Source organism: Aulonocara stuartgranti, assembly GCF_965226115.1.
Source record: "Aulonocara stuartgranti genome assembly, chromosome: 17".
In the NCBI taxonomy this organism is placed as follows: domain Eukaryota; kingdom Metazoa; phylum Chordata; class Actinopteri; order Cichliformes; family Cichlidae; genus Aulonocara; species Aulonocara stuartgranti.
In genome coordinates this window covers 16,077,467-16,092,804 of record NC_138953.1, presented here as the reverse complement: position 1 = coordinate 16,092,804, position 15,338 = coordinate 16,077,467, and the positions used below count along the sequence as shown (strand labels likewise).

The following is a 15,338-nucleotide window of genomic DNA, read 5'->3' as shown; positions in this document are numbered from 1 at the left end:
AAGGTGGTGCCGAACACATTGTGCTTTGCAACAACTGCTATGTAAAGTTTCTACAGGCTCATCTTGTATATGTCAATCTTTTATCTGTTGACTTATTAATTTCTTTTGTGTTATTTCAGATATGACATTATATGTCATATCTGAAATAACTTGCTTGCTTAGACATCATATTACACGATGATGTCTAAGGTAAGACAGACAAGAGAAAAAAAAAAGAGCAGGTGGGTAGAAATGGGGTGATAGAAACAAACAGAAATACACAATGTATCACCAAGTCCTGCATCTGTAAGAGACAAAAAACACAAAAACAAAGCAAAACAAACATATCGCACCTGGAACGCAAAAAATGAGAAAATACACAGATGTATAAATCAACTTCCTATAGTGTGTGTGAGAGACAGAGAGAGAGAGTGAGTTTGAGTGTCTTGTGGGGTAAAGATTTATTTGCAGTTCTGAGGTCAACCAAATCCTTAAATTTAAGAATATTAACTCCTCAGCCTCCCTGGGAAAGTCTATACCAGGGTGCTGGAAAGGAGGGTCCATCCATTATTTGAACCTCGGATACAGGAGGAACAATGTGGTTTTCGTCCTGGTCGTGAAACACTGGGCCAGGTCTTTATCCTCTCAAGGATACTTGAGGGTGCATGGCAGTTTGCCCAACCAGTCTATATGTGTCTTGTGGCCTTGGAGAAGGCATTCAACCGTGTCCTGTCGGAGGTGCATAGGGAGTATGGGGTGTCCAGCCCATTGCTACAGGCCATTTGATCCATATACAACATGAGCTTGGCCTGCAAGAAGTCAGACTCATTTTCAGTGGGTAATAGACTCCACCAGGGCTGCCCTTTATCACAGATTCTGTTCGTAATCTTTATGAACAGAATTTCTAGGCATGGCCATGTGGCGGAAGGCTTTCACTTGGGTAGTCTCAGAATCTCATCTCTGTTTTTCGCAGATGACGTGGTTATGTTAGATTCATCGGGTGATGGCCTCCAGCTTGCACTGGAATGGTTCGGAGCCGAGTGTGAAGCAGTGGGAATGAGAATCAGCACCTCCAAATCTGAGGCCATGGTCCTCAGCTGGAAAAGGGTGGAGTGCTCACCCATGGTCAGGGACGAGTGGAGGGGTTTAAGTATCTTGGGGTCTTGTTCACTAGTGATGGGAGAAGGGAGCATCAGATCGACAGACGGATTGGTGCTGCCGCTGCAGTGATGCGGATGCTGTACCGGTCCATCATGGTGAAGAGAGAGCTGAGTGTAAAAGCGAAGCTCTCAATTTACCGGTCAATATATGTCTCTACCCTCACCTATGGTCACGAGCTGTGGGTAGTGACCGAAAGAACGAGATCGCGGATTCAAGCGGAAGAAATGAGCTTCGTCAGAAGGATGGCTTATCTCTCCTTTAGAGATAGGGGGAAAAGTTCCGCCACCTGGGAGGGGCTCAGAGTAGATAAGGATGCCTGTTGGGCGCCTCCTGGTTGAGGTGTTCAGGGCATGTCCCATCGGGAGGAGGCCCCGGGGCAGAGCCAGGACATGCTAGAGAGAGATTATATTTCTCAGCTTGCCTGGGATCGTCTTGGTGTTCACCCTGACAAGCTGGAGGAGCTGGCTGAGGAGAGGGAGGTCTGGGCTTCTCTGCTTAGGCTGCTGCCCCAGTGACCCGGCCCTGGATAAGTGGAAGAAGATGCATGAATGGATGGATAAATTTAATAAAAAGTGGATTCTCCTGAAGTGGCTTTATTTATGATCCTTATTGATTTTTTTTTTTTTTTTTTTGCAGAATGTATAATGGATAGGTGTGTCTACATGTTTCCCCACACTTCCACACAATATATCATGTAAGGGAGTATAATAGAACAATACAGAGAATTTGCTATTTTGCTATTTATTTAATTCATTTTCTGGTTCATTCAGAAGTTATTCCAAGTTACTTCCACAGCACAGTAAGTTTGCATCGTCTGCAAATAATATTATTTTCAAAGACTTGAAATTGCACATACCGTATGTGTCATGATCCTGGGTCCTTTTGACCCAGCGTTTTGTGTTTTTCTCTTCACGATTTTGGTTCTGCTCTTCCTCTGATTAGTGTTTACCCTGTTCCCCCCGTGTGTTCCTGTATCTAGTCCGCGTTTCTTAGTTTGTGTCCTTTCATGTGTAAGTTCCTGTTTTATTGTGAAGGTCTGCGTCTTATGTGAGTGTTTTCAGTTTGCCTCCCTAGTCTCGTCATGTTAATCACTCCCAGCTGTGTTTCCCACCTGTGTGTAATCTCCCTGTGTTCTCTGAGTGTATTTAAGTTGTATTTTCTGTCTTAGTAATTGCTGGTTCGTCTGTGTTGTTTCCCCTCGGTCTCCCTGCGTCTCTCCGTATGTATTTCCCCGGACCTCCCTGCATCTTCGTTTCTGGTTTGTTTTGTTAGTTTTACCCAGTTTAGGTTTTCCTGTTTCACCTTCACCCACGCCTTTGCTGTTTGTATTTTCTTTTGTTAAATAAATACTCATCTGCACCAGAGCTGCCGCATTTTGGGTTCTTTCTCCAATTCCACACGTCTGCCAGCGCGGTCGTGACAGTATGTCATTAATGTACAATATGAAAAACACTGGTCCCAAAACGGATCCTTGGGGAACCCCACAAACAACAGGTTTCAATTGTGACTTCATGGCATTTATTTTGATAAATTGTTTCTGGTTTTCAAGGTAACTGTTAACCAGTAGTAACTCCACTCCTCTGACCCCATATGTGTATGGTTTGTTAAGTAAAAGGTTGTGCTTGATTGTAGTTAATGCTTTTTTTTTTTTTTTACCTAAAAAAAACTTTGACATCCATGTGTGGTTGTTCTTTTTGGGTCTAAATCCATACTGATGTCCATGTAGTACATTATTTTTTGTGATAAAGTCATACAATCTTTTATAACAATTTTTTTTCCAGTATCTTAGAGAACTGCAGTAAAGAGATGGGCAGATAGTTTGTGGGAAGATGTTTATCTCCAGTGTTATATATTGGAACTACCTTTGCAATTTTCATCTTGTCAGGGACTAAACCATTTTGTAATGACAGATTCCACATCTAGGTAAATGGTTTCACAACACATCCAATAATATTTTAAATTAAATCCATATCAATGCCATTACAGTAGGTAGATTCTTTGGACTTAAAGGATGTAACTACAACAATATTTTCCTCTTCATCTACTCCCATCATAAACACTGAGTTTACTACATTAATATTTTTAGTTTTAGGAGGGTGTGCAGTTTTTACAATTTCTTTCAGGGTCCTGGGTCTCGTGACACAGTCTTTTGAGTTTTCTGGTATTTTGATATTCTTTGTTTATGTTTCACTGTCATTTAGTTGTCCAAAGTGCATTCGAGGTTTCCATGTTAGTTCTTTTGTTGATGAGGTTCCCCTTGTGTTTTCACCCCTGTGTTAAGTGTCCCTCACCCTTCAGGTGCTTAGTTATGTCCTTGCCTGATTTCCAGTTTCCCTTTTCCCTCTGTATGTGTGTCTGAGCAGTGTTCGTGCTCCTCGTCAGACCACCATGTTAAGTCCACGTCATTGCCTGTCTTGTGTTTCATGTTGTCTCATGTCATGTCTGTGTCTTATTATGGTTCCAGTTTTACTTTGAAGGGGTTCCATCTTCATTGTTTTAGTTCCACTTTCACTGTGGCTTCATTATGTTCATTCTAGTCAGCTGTTCCCTCATGTGTTTCCAGTTCTCCTGATCACTCCTTGTGTGAATTTACTCTGCGTGTTTCCATTTGGTCATCCTCAGGTCATCCGTTGTACTTCCCCTATGTCATGTCAGTGTTTCTAGCATTTTTCACATGATTGTGTTCAGGGCACGTTCATGTCTTAAGTTTTGGTTTTTCCTCACAGTTTTTATCACGCTCCTGCTCACTATCATGTTCAGGTCAGGTATCATTGTTGTCACACTTTTGGCATAGTTAATTCATGGTTAGGTTAAACAAATCTATATTGAAATCACCATAAATAAATGTCATTTTCTTGTTGTTAACAGGATTATACATCTTCAGCATTTCCTCAGTGAACATTTTTATACATGATCCAGGGCTCCGATAAATGCAGCTGATTTGCAGATTCTTTGACTTTTCAGCTTCTGTTTCAATAGTTATGCACTCCATTATATTATCCTCTGCTAGTGACAGTTCACTGATGATTCTACTTTTTTAATTATTGTCAGTATACAAGTCAACCCCTCCTTTTTTTTTATTTTTGTTGATGCAAAATGTGTCATAGCCATCAAGCTTTACAAATTTTTTTGATCCCCATCTAACCAATCTCTGAAACTGCAATGACAGTGAATTTCTTTGAAAGCTATGCTAGATAGCCTAGGATTTTTAAATGATTTCAATTGAGGTTTCTACTATTAAAATGTATGATCGATATTACATTATCCATTATTATATTTTGATTAAACTGCTCATTTGATCATGTTTATGGGTATAAAAATTATTTTCAGGGTCTATATCGTTTTCCAAGCCCCAGGGTCTGTCCGTATACTCAAAGGGTTTTAGCCCTACATCCATTGATTTTCTATTCACAAAGCGTATGATTATAGATGGTTTTCCATTATTATTTTTTCGAGGCAGAGAATGGCAAGCCTTAACATCTTTACTATTAATAGTAATTCCCTTGCCTCTGAAGAAATTTACAATTTGTTGCTCCAAAGAGTCGATATACTGCTCTAGCTCTGCCACTCATGACTCAAGTAGAGCAATTTTTTTTGTCCTTTCCTCATTTACCTTTTGCAGTTCTTTAATCTGTCCCATCATATCCAATAGCAACTTCTGTTGTTTGGAGATATTAGAAAGCTCTCCTGACATTTAATTTAGAGGTTTCTCAGTTTCCTTAGAGACTTTGGTGGCATTTTGTATGTAGCCCGATTAACATGTAAAAGAGTTAACCTTTTTAGTTGTTGGTGGCCGTTGGAGCCTGGTCGTGGTGTCTGCTGGAGGATCCTGGGCCTAGAGAAAGATCCCACCCAACATTAAAGTGGTGGGTGGGTTCTTTTACATTTTGAAAGAAGCCCTTTTTCTCAAAATTCTGACTTTTTCCCTCAGAATTCTCACTTTCTGTCAGAATTCTGATTTTAACCTCATAATTCTTTATTTCTCGGAATTCTGACTGTCTTTTTTCTCAGAATGCTCACATTTTCACAGAATTCTGAGATTAAAGTAAGAATTCTGACTTTTTCCTCATACTTTTGGCCTTAATCTCAGAAAGAAAATTGGGGGGGGATTGAGGGCTGCACCATTCAAAGTCTTTTTTTGGACACCACTCAAACAGCCAGCAATTTAAGGAGAACATGCAGCTAAACCACAGAATTCAGCAAGCTAAACAGCATACACACTACCCCCAAAACTCTAAAACCAAGTCCAGCCAAGAAGGCAGAAATGGAAATGGGCTTTTAGACTACTATGACCTGGAGGACTGAGAACCTACAGTAAATGCAACACTGACTACTGACTATTAAAATTCCTTAAATACCAACAGGCAGAGTAAGATCATGTTAGACCATAGCGAAGAAAAGAAAAGAAAAGATGGACAAGCAGTACTGAAGAAACAGCGGGACAAAAAAGGACAAGGTGCAGGGCTTACACAATAAAGAAAATAGAGAAAAACGCAAACAAGAGAACCAGTAGAACAAGGTGTAAAAGGGACCTAAAGGGGCCCAAGACCACAACCAAAATCAGGAGGAGTATTTTGCTGTTAATGTTTCAGAACTAAGCCCACTCACAGATAACAAATTGGCTAACCTAATGTTAACTCAATTCTTCAATCTAGCTCTAATTGTCCTTACAAAAGGTAGTGTGGTCTCTCTCTGTTAAACAGGCAGGCAGGCAGGCAGGCAGACAGACAGGCACGCACGCACGCATGCACACACACACACACACACACACACCAGAAGGTCAGTCTGTCAAAACCATAATTACAGGCTGTAGATGAAGACCAGTTAAAATTTCACTGGAGCAGAATGTTAGAGCCCTAACAGGGCCAGCACACTGGTAAGAGCACTCAGTTTTTCATTACTCATCAAAAATTTGAAATCCGTTTAAAAGAAAAATGTCCATATCCAACAAAAGGATCACGATTTGCTGTAAAATCTCAAATTTCATGTTCAGCCCCTTTGATCCACTGCATTTGAAATTAATTCATTTTGTTTGGACTGTATTTTATTTTATTTTTGTCTGTGGGCTTGTTGGTGATTTCTCTTCCACAGTTTCAGAGTGCTCCTTCTCAGTTCTCTAGCTGTCGTCATGGTGATGCTCAGCTATGCAGAGCCTGAATACAGTTAGCAGCTTTGAGGAAAGAGGCCTTTGTTACCCTCAACCCCCATTACCTCCTATTCTGTCCTCCCCTTTTCTCACCCTTGAACACTTTCTGTTAATGTCAGCTTCGTCTTCAGCAAAATAAAATCGAACCTTGGTCATATGCCCAGCAGCAGCATTTACCAAATACACCAATATAGCCCCAGTATGGTCCAAAAACATATATGCAGTAACATTTCTCTTTTCATGAGATATGTAGTATGATTTCTTAGGTTCAACATTCAATTTGATGTTTTTGGACTATTTTGTATTAAATGAAATGAAGGCTTTAAATTATTTCCAAATTATTGCATTCTGGTTTTTCTGTACATTTTTTATACATTTCTTGTTTGGCAACAAACAAGAAATGCGCTGAAGCCATACTGGAATTTAATTTGTAATAAACAGTCATTAGAAAGGAGTCCAATCTAATTTTAAAGCCAGAGAGCTGACATCAATCAAGCATCTTACAAAAGTGCTAAGTTGGGTCGAGATCTTGTACCTGTGAAGGCAACACCATTTCATTCACATCATTTTCAGTTCAGTGAGAAGTACACTACACACTGCCTCAAGATAGAAATTCTTTATCATATGATAAAGTCTAAATTCTGTTTCAACATGCTGTGCTCCTTCATTCTAGTACAAAATGTATGCTATCAAGATTTTGTGAGTTTATCTATGGAGAGGGTTTTCAGCCATGCTGCTCCCATGGAGTACTCCAAAATCCTAACTGCAAATTGCTTAATGTGTAAGACACTGTGCATTGGTCAAGGGAAGCAACAGTGCAGGTCACCGGGAAATAATGTCAAAAATAAAAAAATATGGCATGAAAAGCACAGATAATCTCTGCAGTGGTCATTGTTTTTAACACTCATTTTTCATGTCTGCTCTTCATAAGTACTTTATGTTTCCCCACAGCTGACTGACGTTCCAATAACAGCACAAACAAGAGCACAGTCTGCCTGTACCACATATTTTAGACACTGTCTGAAAAGAGATGTTCTCTGCAGGGAGACAGACAGTCTGCCGTCTACCTGGAGTTAACACGGTACCACTGCTGTCCCTTTAAGGGGGCACCTGGAACCAAAGCTTGCTAGCAAAATGCATCATTCAGCATAACAGCCACTAGATAGACCTACTGGAGGGTCCCAAGGTTTCATGCATTTTATATAATTTGTCATTATCTCAATATTCTTATCAACAGTTTCTGTATAACCGGTTGACCTGCAGATCTCAAACAATGGCAGTGCCTGGACAGGAAGTAAGGTCATCATGCAGGCATCTCACAGAAATGATCCCAATGATGGCGCCTTTCAGAGCTATTGTCAGTGTCTTTCTTGGTAAAAAAGATAAAATCTTCACTATTCTTAAGAGGGGTAATGTTTTTGATGTCATCGTGTCCTTTTGTGATGTAACTTTGTGTTCTGAATCATCAAGGTTTCTTAAAAATATCTATAGTCCCAAGAACATGAACAATCAGATAATCCCCCTATGACCAAGTACTTAGTCACGGTGAGAAGGAAAAAAATCCCTTTTAAAAAGAAAAAACCTCCAATAGAACCAGGATCAGGAAGGGGAAGTCATTTGGTGTGACTCATTGGGGACTGGAAAAAGACCACCCATCCATCCATCCATCCATCCTGCTTATCCAGGGCCAGGGGGCAGCAGCCTAAGCAGAGAAGCCCAGACCTCTCTCTCTCTCGGCCATCTCCAGCTTATCTAGGGAAACACCAAGGTGTATCATTGGCTGTGCAAAAACTGAAACACTAGATACAGAAAAACACAACCTGAAACTAGAAACTTAGAACAGACTAGAAATAACAAAGAAACCGAGGGGCACAAGGAAACACACAGCAACAACAACGACATCAAGCAGAGGAAGACAGAGGACTAAATACACCCAAGAAAACGAAGGGATGAGAAACAGGAGGGAAACGCTGCTGGAATCAATCAGACTAACAAGAAAGGGAAACAAAACTGAACATAATGCACACAGGCCAGGAGATTTTCAAAATAAAACAGGAAACATGAAACACACAGTAAGACACAAGAGAGACACGACTAGGAAACGGATGAATAAACATGGAGACTTGGCACACATGATAGACATGACAGACTACACAGGGAAGCAGAAATGGGAACAGACTAAAATGAACAAAAGCCTAAGAACTAGAAACTAAACTGAAACTAAATGCCACATGAGAGAATAAGAAATAGAAACAATGAGCCATGAACCCAGTACAATGACACTTCTGCCAGCTGGCTACACCTAGAAATTATGTCCATGAAAATACTGAACAGAATCAATGACAAAGGGCAAGTCTGGCAGAGTCCAACACTGACCAGGAATGAGTCCGGACCAAGCTCTTACAACGATTGTATAAGGATCGAATGGCTGAATGGAGAAAGATAGGAAGAAAAAAAATGTAAGAAGCCGTCACTTGACCCAGCTGTCTTACCCTTACTCCCAAACTGAGATTATTGTACTCGGAACAAAAAAATGTAAAAATATAGTGTCCAACCAGATGCTTACTTTAGATGGCATTACCCATCTCCCCAAGATATGTTCGGTGATCATATTAAACAAATCTCTAAAACTAGAAACATCCTGTTCATGCATTTATTATTTCTAGGATGGACTATTGTAATTCTGTATTATGTGCTATGATTCACTTTAAATCCTGACTAAAACTCTTCAAATAAACCATTCTTTTGCAAGTGATCATATAACTGCTTGACATCTACTCTAAGAATTTTTGAAATAAAAGGAAAACAAATTAGGATGATGAAGAGAGATCTTTCCACAAACCCAGCGACAGACAGAAGACAAGATATACATAATGTCTCAGGAAATATCTAACAACAAAATGTTTAATACAATTGGTTAGACAGATATAAAATCTACTCACTCAGTTAAGCGTGTCAGTGTGTCATATACAGTATATGCTATATAAAATTTTTAAAGTATGACACAATACAAGCACAATATCAAAATAAGGCGTCAATAAGAGATCTTGCACCCACATCCGGTTACTATGTTATGTGTAAGAAAACTTCTAAAAGTGCTATGCTAGCGCTAAGTGCTAAAAAAGGGTCTTCATTGTTAGATGCAGGAAACATAATTAATAATAATTTGACAGTTAGCTGAAAGTGTATGAACCCATGATGAATCCATGACAGCCCCCCCCCCACACACACACACACACACCATGACATGAAAGATATGATGTAGGTTACAGAGGCTACAGACTCATTATGGGGCAAACCAAGTCTGGATTGAGGGGGGACATGGTATAGGGAGTGCATATGGTTGATTCCCACAAACAAACTAAATGACATACTGTATGATAACTAAAATGCTATTATATTTTTTAGAATGTTGTTTCTGCATCTAATTAATTTTTACTCTTTTATTTAATATAAACTTTGTTTACTTAAATTACATCTCAGGTCAATTTTTGTTTTGTGTTCACTCTAATGTTTTTTACTCTCAGGTCTCTGTTAATAATAATCTTTATAAGAGTTTTATTCATTTATTTGTTTGATTAACGATAATAAGAAGGCAGAAAAACGGCAAAAAAAGACGCGTGGATCCGAAGGAGGGAAGTATCGTCATCATACCATCCTCATCTTCAGTGTGTGTTTCGGATAGAGTGTGCGTGTGTTTCATTGTGTTTGTGCGTCTCTGGTGTCTTTCACTCCGACGCGGGCTGTTTTCCTTGGGACTCTGACTGAAGATGTAAAAAGAAAAAGGGGAAAAAGTGTCTGTGTTATCAACCTTGTCTTCAAGCAATAGAAACTTTGTTTAGCTGTTTTAGCTGAAATTAAACCGAAGCGGATCGTCGTGAAGTCGTTTTGCGTTCATTTGGTGTGAAGAGGAGAACTCCGCGTTCATCTGAACTCAGGTCAGTTTGATCAAATAAATGGAATTTTAGAGATTTTAAAAAAATCGCAGACAGTTTTTATAAAAATCCTCAAAAGGCAGTCGTGCAGTAACTTAAGTACTTTATAATATGAACAAGGACTAACCAACCGATTTCACCGAACAGGGAATCACCGAGAAAATATTTCATTAATAATTTGAAACCTTTTCTATAAGTAGTCTTGTAAGGCGCGACCGTTAGAAATGCGAGGACTTCTCTTTAAGACTGATAAAACACATCTGAGAGACGAGTTTCTGAACCCAAATCAATTTCTGGGCTTTAAAGTTTTTTTTTATAGGATGTTTGTTCGCTTTTGAGCTACAAGACACCAACATTTTTTCCATTTCCTTTATAAAAGCTATGCGTTCAGTTTGCAAGAAAAATCACCGTTTGCAAATAAATTATCCGTCTAAACAAAATCCTCAGTTAGTTTATGATTCTGAACAAAAAATAGGAAAAAGATATCACCATGCCTCAGTGCATTTAGAGCGTTCAAATCACCAGAATGCTAGTTAGGTTACAGTTATAATTCCAATAATTAAACAACATGTGACCTATAATATATATATATATATATATATATATATATATATATATGTTGTGATATGCTGCTGTTTGTTTGTTTGTTTTTAAGCTTTTTTTGGGGGGGGGGGGGGGGGGGGTGATGACAAATAGGTAAAGGATTAGTTATAAAGTAAGTTGTAAACAAAAAAGATTCTTTTGACACATCAGGAATGACAGATTAATCATTTGGTGGTTTCTTTTATTTGGTGTTCCATATATTTTTGGTTAAATTAAATCAAATCCCAGACTCAAGAAAGCAAAGTTTATACAGCTGCACAATTCAACATTTCTTTTTTATTTAATGATTAAAAGGTAAATATAACAAAATATACTGCAATGTTGTGTTGTACTGTGTTTTAGGCATTCTAAAGCTTCTATTCTTCTCTTAATACATCAGACTGAAGACAGACTTGAGATTTGCTTTTCATTTTTGTTTTCATTTGTTGCATTTTTTTAACTCTAAAATGAAAGATTTTCTTACAATATAGATTAAAAGTAGTTTAGTTTTTTTCTGATCTTTGCTTTCAAACCAGCTGATTAGGAGCAGCTAGGTTGATGAAGCAAGCTTTGAATGTCATCCGAGGTTTCATTATCTTATGATTCTAAAGGATACTTTTAGTTGAGTATTCGTATGGACTTACAGTTTAAATGACTTGAATTTAAGTTGCTTACTTAAGATTAGTCTCTTTTTTGCTGGATCATTGTTTCATCACAAATTGAAGTGACATTTTTTGTTTGTTCTGGCTCTCAGTGAATAGTTTCTAATCAAAGTGCATGAGAAGGGTTCTGTAGAAGAATATTTCTGTAGTGTAGACTCTGATTTAAGACTATTTGTTGTCTAATATGCTGATGTGAGACCAGTTATTAATGTTTTTTTCTTTCTCTCTGTAGGGCCATGTCACCATTCAGCTGGACTCTCTCTGCTGTTCTTCACAGTTACTACCAAACATGAAGGACTGAAGTCTGAGGACACGGTGCCCCCTGCTGGACTAGTGCTGCAGATGGAGGCCATGGCTGAGCCCAGCTACTCTGATCTGATTGCCAAACACTACAATTACACCGGCAAGTTCCGGAAGACGGAGCAGGACTCAGGTCTGAAGGCTGATTCTGTGATCTTCATCATTGTGTGCTGCTTCATCATCCTAGAGAACATCCTGGTCCTGACTACAATCTGGAGGACCAAGAAGTTCCACAAGCCCATGTATTACTTCATTGGGAACCTTGCACTGTCTGATCTTCTGGCTGGTGTCGTCTACACTGCCAACATCCTACTGTCAGGTGCCAATACCTACAAGTTGACACCCACCCAGTGGTTCTTCAGGGAAGGCAGCATGTTTGTGGCGCTGGCGGCCTCTGTCTTCAGCCTACTTGCCATTGCCATTGAGCGCCACCTCACCATGCTGAAGATGAAGCTGCACAACAATGGGAACACCTTCCGCGTCTTTCTACTCATCAGCACTGTGTGGATGATCGCAGCCATTCTAGGTGGTCTGCCGGTGATGGGCTGGAACTGCATCCAGAGTATGACACAGTGCTCCACCGTGCTACCACTCTACCACAAAGCCTACATCCTGTTCTGCACCACTGTCTTCAGTATCATTCTTATGGCCATTGTGGTGCTCTATGCCAGGATCTATGCATTGGTGCGCACTCGTAGCCGCAAACTGGTCTTCCGCAAAGTGTCCAATGGTCGCAGCAATGCCAGTGCAAACAGTAAGAGTTCAGAGAAGTCAATGGCACTCCTGAAGACAGTCATCATCGTTCTCAGCTGCTTCATTGCCTGCTGGGCACCACTCTTTATCCTCCTGCTGCTAGATGTGGCCTGTGAGACGCTAAGCTGCCCAATCCTCTACAAGGCAGAGTGGTTCCTGGCACTTGCAGTCCTGAACTCTGCCATGAACCCACTCATCTACACGCTGACCAGCAACGAGATGCGGCGTGCATTCCTAAAGACACTGTTGTGCTGTACTGCCTTCATTCGACCACGCACCAAGCTCACAGGACCAATAATGGGGGCGGAGTTTAGCCGCAGCAAATCTGATAACTCCTCTCATCCCAACAAGGAGGAAGTGGAGTACTCACCGAGGGAGACAACCGTAGTGTCCTCGGGGAATGTCACCTCATCATCTTAAACATGCAGGACAAACAAGCAGATGTACAGGGTCAGATGAGGAGTACGTGTTTGTACACAAAATACATGTGAACTCTGCCATGTAGCCAAGTCACGAAACCTCCAGCTGACCAGGACTCACAGACTTTCAAACTGATTGGAAAGTAAAAGAGGTCCAGACACTGTTTGTAGTTCCAAACCGTCATGTCGCAGCACCTACTGGAGAGTCAGTGGCTGTAACTCCTGTAGGCTGGGATGGATTGTGTTTCATCTCATCTGCTTAATGTGGATCATTGTGGTCCTGCGTCATTCAAGACCTGGTCAGAACATAAAGTGCTTCTTCAGATTTTATACAGATATCCAAACATGCTGATACACAGCATTTCTCTGCAAAATACACTTTACCAGACAGTCAAAGCATGATAAAATAGTGACTTATTGATGTGTTTTGATGCATCAAGGTTAATTTTACTGAATAACACTTACGACATACATAGAAAGTGATCCACATAGAGGAATCAGACTTTATACTCACCCTCTAAGAACAACTAGAACATGTAGCACTTACTATCAGATGTTTAAAATATGAAAATGAATTAAAGAAAACTGTCCTCTATCCCCTTTTACCTTCCCATACAGGGACGCACTTATGAATGCAGAGCTCAGCTGCTTTAAACAACAGTTCATTTTTCTTTAATCGTCATGAATAAATCTTTTACCAATGCTTTATTATTGTTCTACATATGAAGTCTACTCTGCTCAAAAAGAAAAATAATATTGAGGCAAACTTTACTTACCTATTAAAAAAATCACATAAGTCATGATTATAAATAAAATCAGTTTGTTATTTAAACAAACTATTTTTAACCCCAATTTTCAATTAAACTGTAATTGTATTTTCCTGTTAATCATAAGTAACTTGCCTTCCATGTATTTTAAATTAAATTTTAAAAACCTCAATAAGGTGGAAATGTTCAGATAAAGGGTCAAATATAATTCATTTGTCAACTCTTTGTATTTATTTACTTTTTTAAAAAAAACATTTTGATCATTTTTGATCTTGTCAAATTTTCTTTTCCCAAAATGATGCGATTCTGTCAGAATTTTGTTTCTATTTTTAGAATTTTGCTTAATTTTAATATTGTTATAGAAATGAAATGGTCTTAAAACCACAATAGAGCCTTACCAAAAGTGGCTTGAAAAATAAATAACTAAATAAACAAATAATCAAATAAAGAAGTCAGAAGTCCAAATTTGTTCAATCTATAATAACAATAATAAGAAATAATAAAGACAAAGCACAGAAACGTTAAACGTTTTGTCTTGTTTTGTCTTGGTCATCATAAAAAATGTTTCTTTAAACCATCACCAATATTGTTATTTAGACTATTGAGTTTATTGTAGTATAAAACAAACAAAACATTTGGAACGTTAAATATTTGACAAAATATTGATATAAAAATTATATTCAAAATACTAGCCTCATCTAAAACCCTTCAATAAACACTATCTATTAAAAAAACCCAAATAAGATAAAAAACTATTTTTTGTCCAAGAAGCAACTGAACTCTGAATTCATGAATGTTTTTGATGTGACAAGAATTAACTGTGCAAAAGTTGTAGAAAAGTTTGGGTCAGAATGTATTTTCTGCTTTCCGTCAGTGTTCCCATTGTTATTAGTAGTGATGTCAGTGTATTTTAATTATTTTAAAGCTGAAAGGAAAAAATGTAATTTCCACATTTCCTGTAAATTTGTTAATTTGGTAACTATCTTCAAAAGAACAAATAATCTTATTGAAAGCTATGAGTAGGATGCAAACTGGTCTCTGTGATGAGACGATTTTTGCAATTTTAGGATTTTTCTTTTAAATTTGCTGCTGAAATGCTTACAGAGAAATGTGCCATTTTTATCGTAATGATTGTGTTTAGTCATTGACAGGAAAGGGCGTTCATGCCAGTTGTTCTCTGTTACCAAGATCAACGGTCCCTTTCAACTTCTCTCATCCTTTATCAGGAGCAGATCAATTAATTAATTAATTAAATTGTGTGTTATCAAGAACATTGACACAGTCCAAGCTGACCTGTGCATTCTTTAACTCCCAAATGTTCGGTTGATGGGTTTTTTTTGTTTTGTTTTGTTTTGTTTTGTTTTTTAGCAATTAATAAAGACAGAAATAGAAACACGCTGTTTTTGTTCTTCACAAATAACATCTGAAAGGCTGCAAACTGATGTTACAATTTCCAAAAGAAATTCATATACAGACAATACAAAGATTAGGGGTTAGGGGAGGAAGACAGGACAAAAATATGATGTAGAAGAAAGCCAGAGATTATCAATAACTAATAATTAAATGCAGTGAGTGAAAAGAGGTGAGAGAAGAAGGAATGCTCACTGCAACAAGGGAAGCCCCCCAGCAGCTTA

At 38.7% G+C, this 15,338-nt stretch overlaps 1 protein-coding gene across 1 annotated transcript; it reads left to right on the top strand.

Annotated features, from left to right (window-relative positions):
• The first annotated feature begins 9,839 nt into the window (after positions 1-9,839).
• On the top strand, positions 9,840-15,097 carry s1pr1 (sphingosine-1-phosphate receptor 1). The gene is made up of 2 exons (XM_082511350.1): positions 9,840-10,224; positions 11,698-15,097. Exon 2 carries the CDS (start codon positions 11,808-11,810, stop codon positions 12,936-12,938), a length of 1,131 nt encoding a protein of 376 aa, XP_082367476.1. The 5' UTR covers positions 9,840-10,224; positions 11,698-11,807; the 3' UTR covers positions 12,939-15,097.
• Positions 15,098-15,338: the final 241 nt, after the last annotated feature.

What these genes read in the sequence shown, in the direction of transcription:
- s1pr1 (XM_082511350.1), top strand. Translation starts at nt 11,808, where the DNA reads ATGGAGGCCATGGCTGAGCCCAGCTACTCTGATCTGATTGCCAAACAC.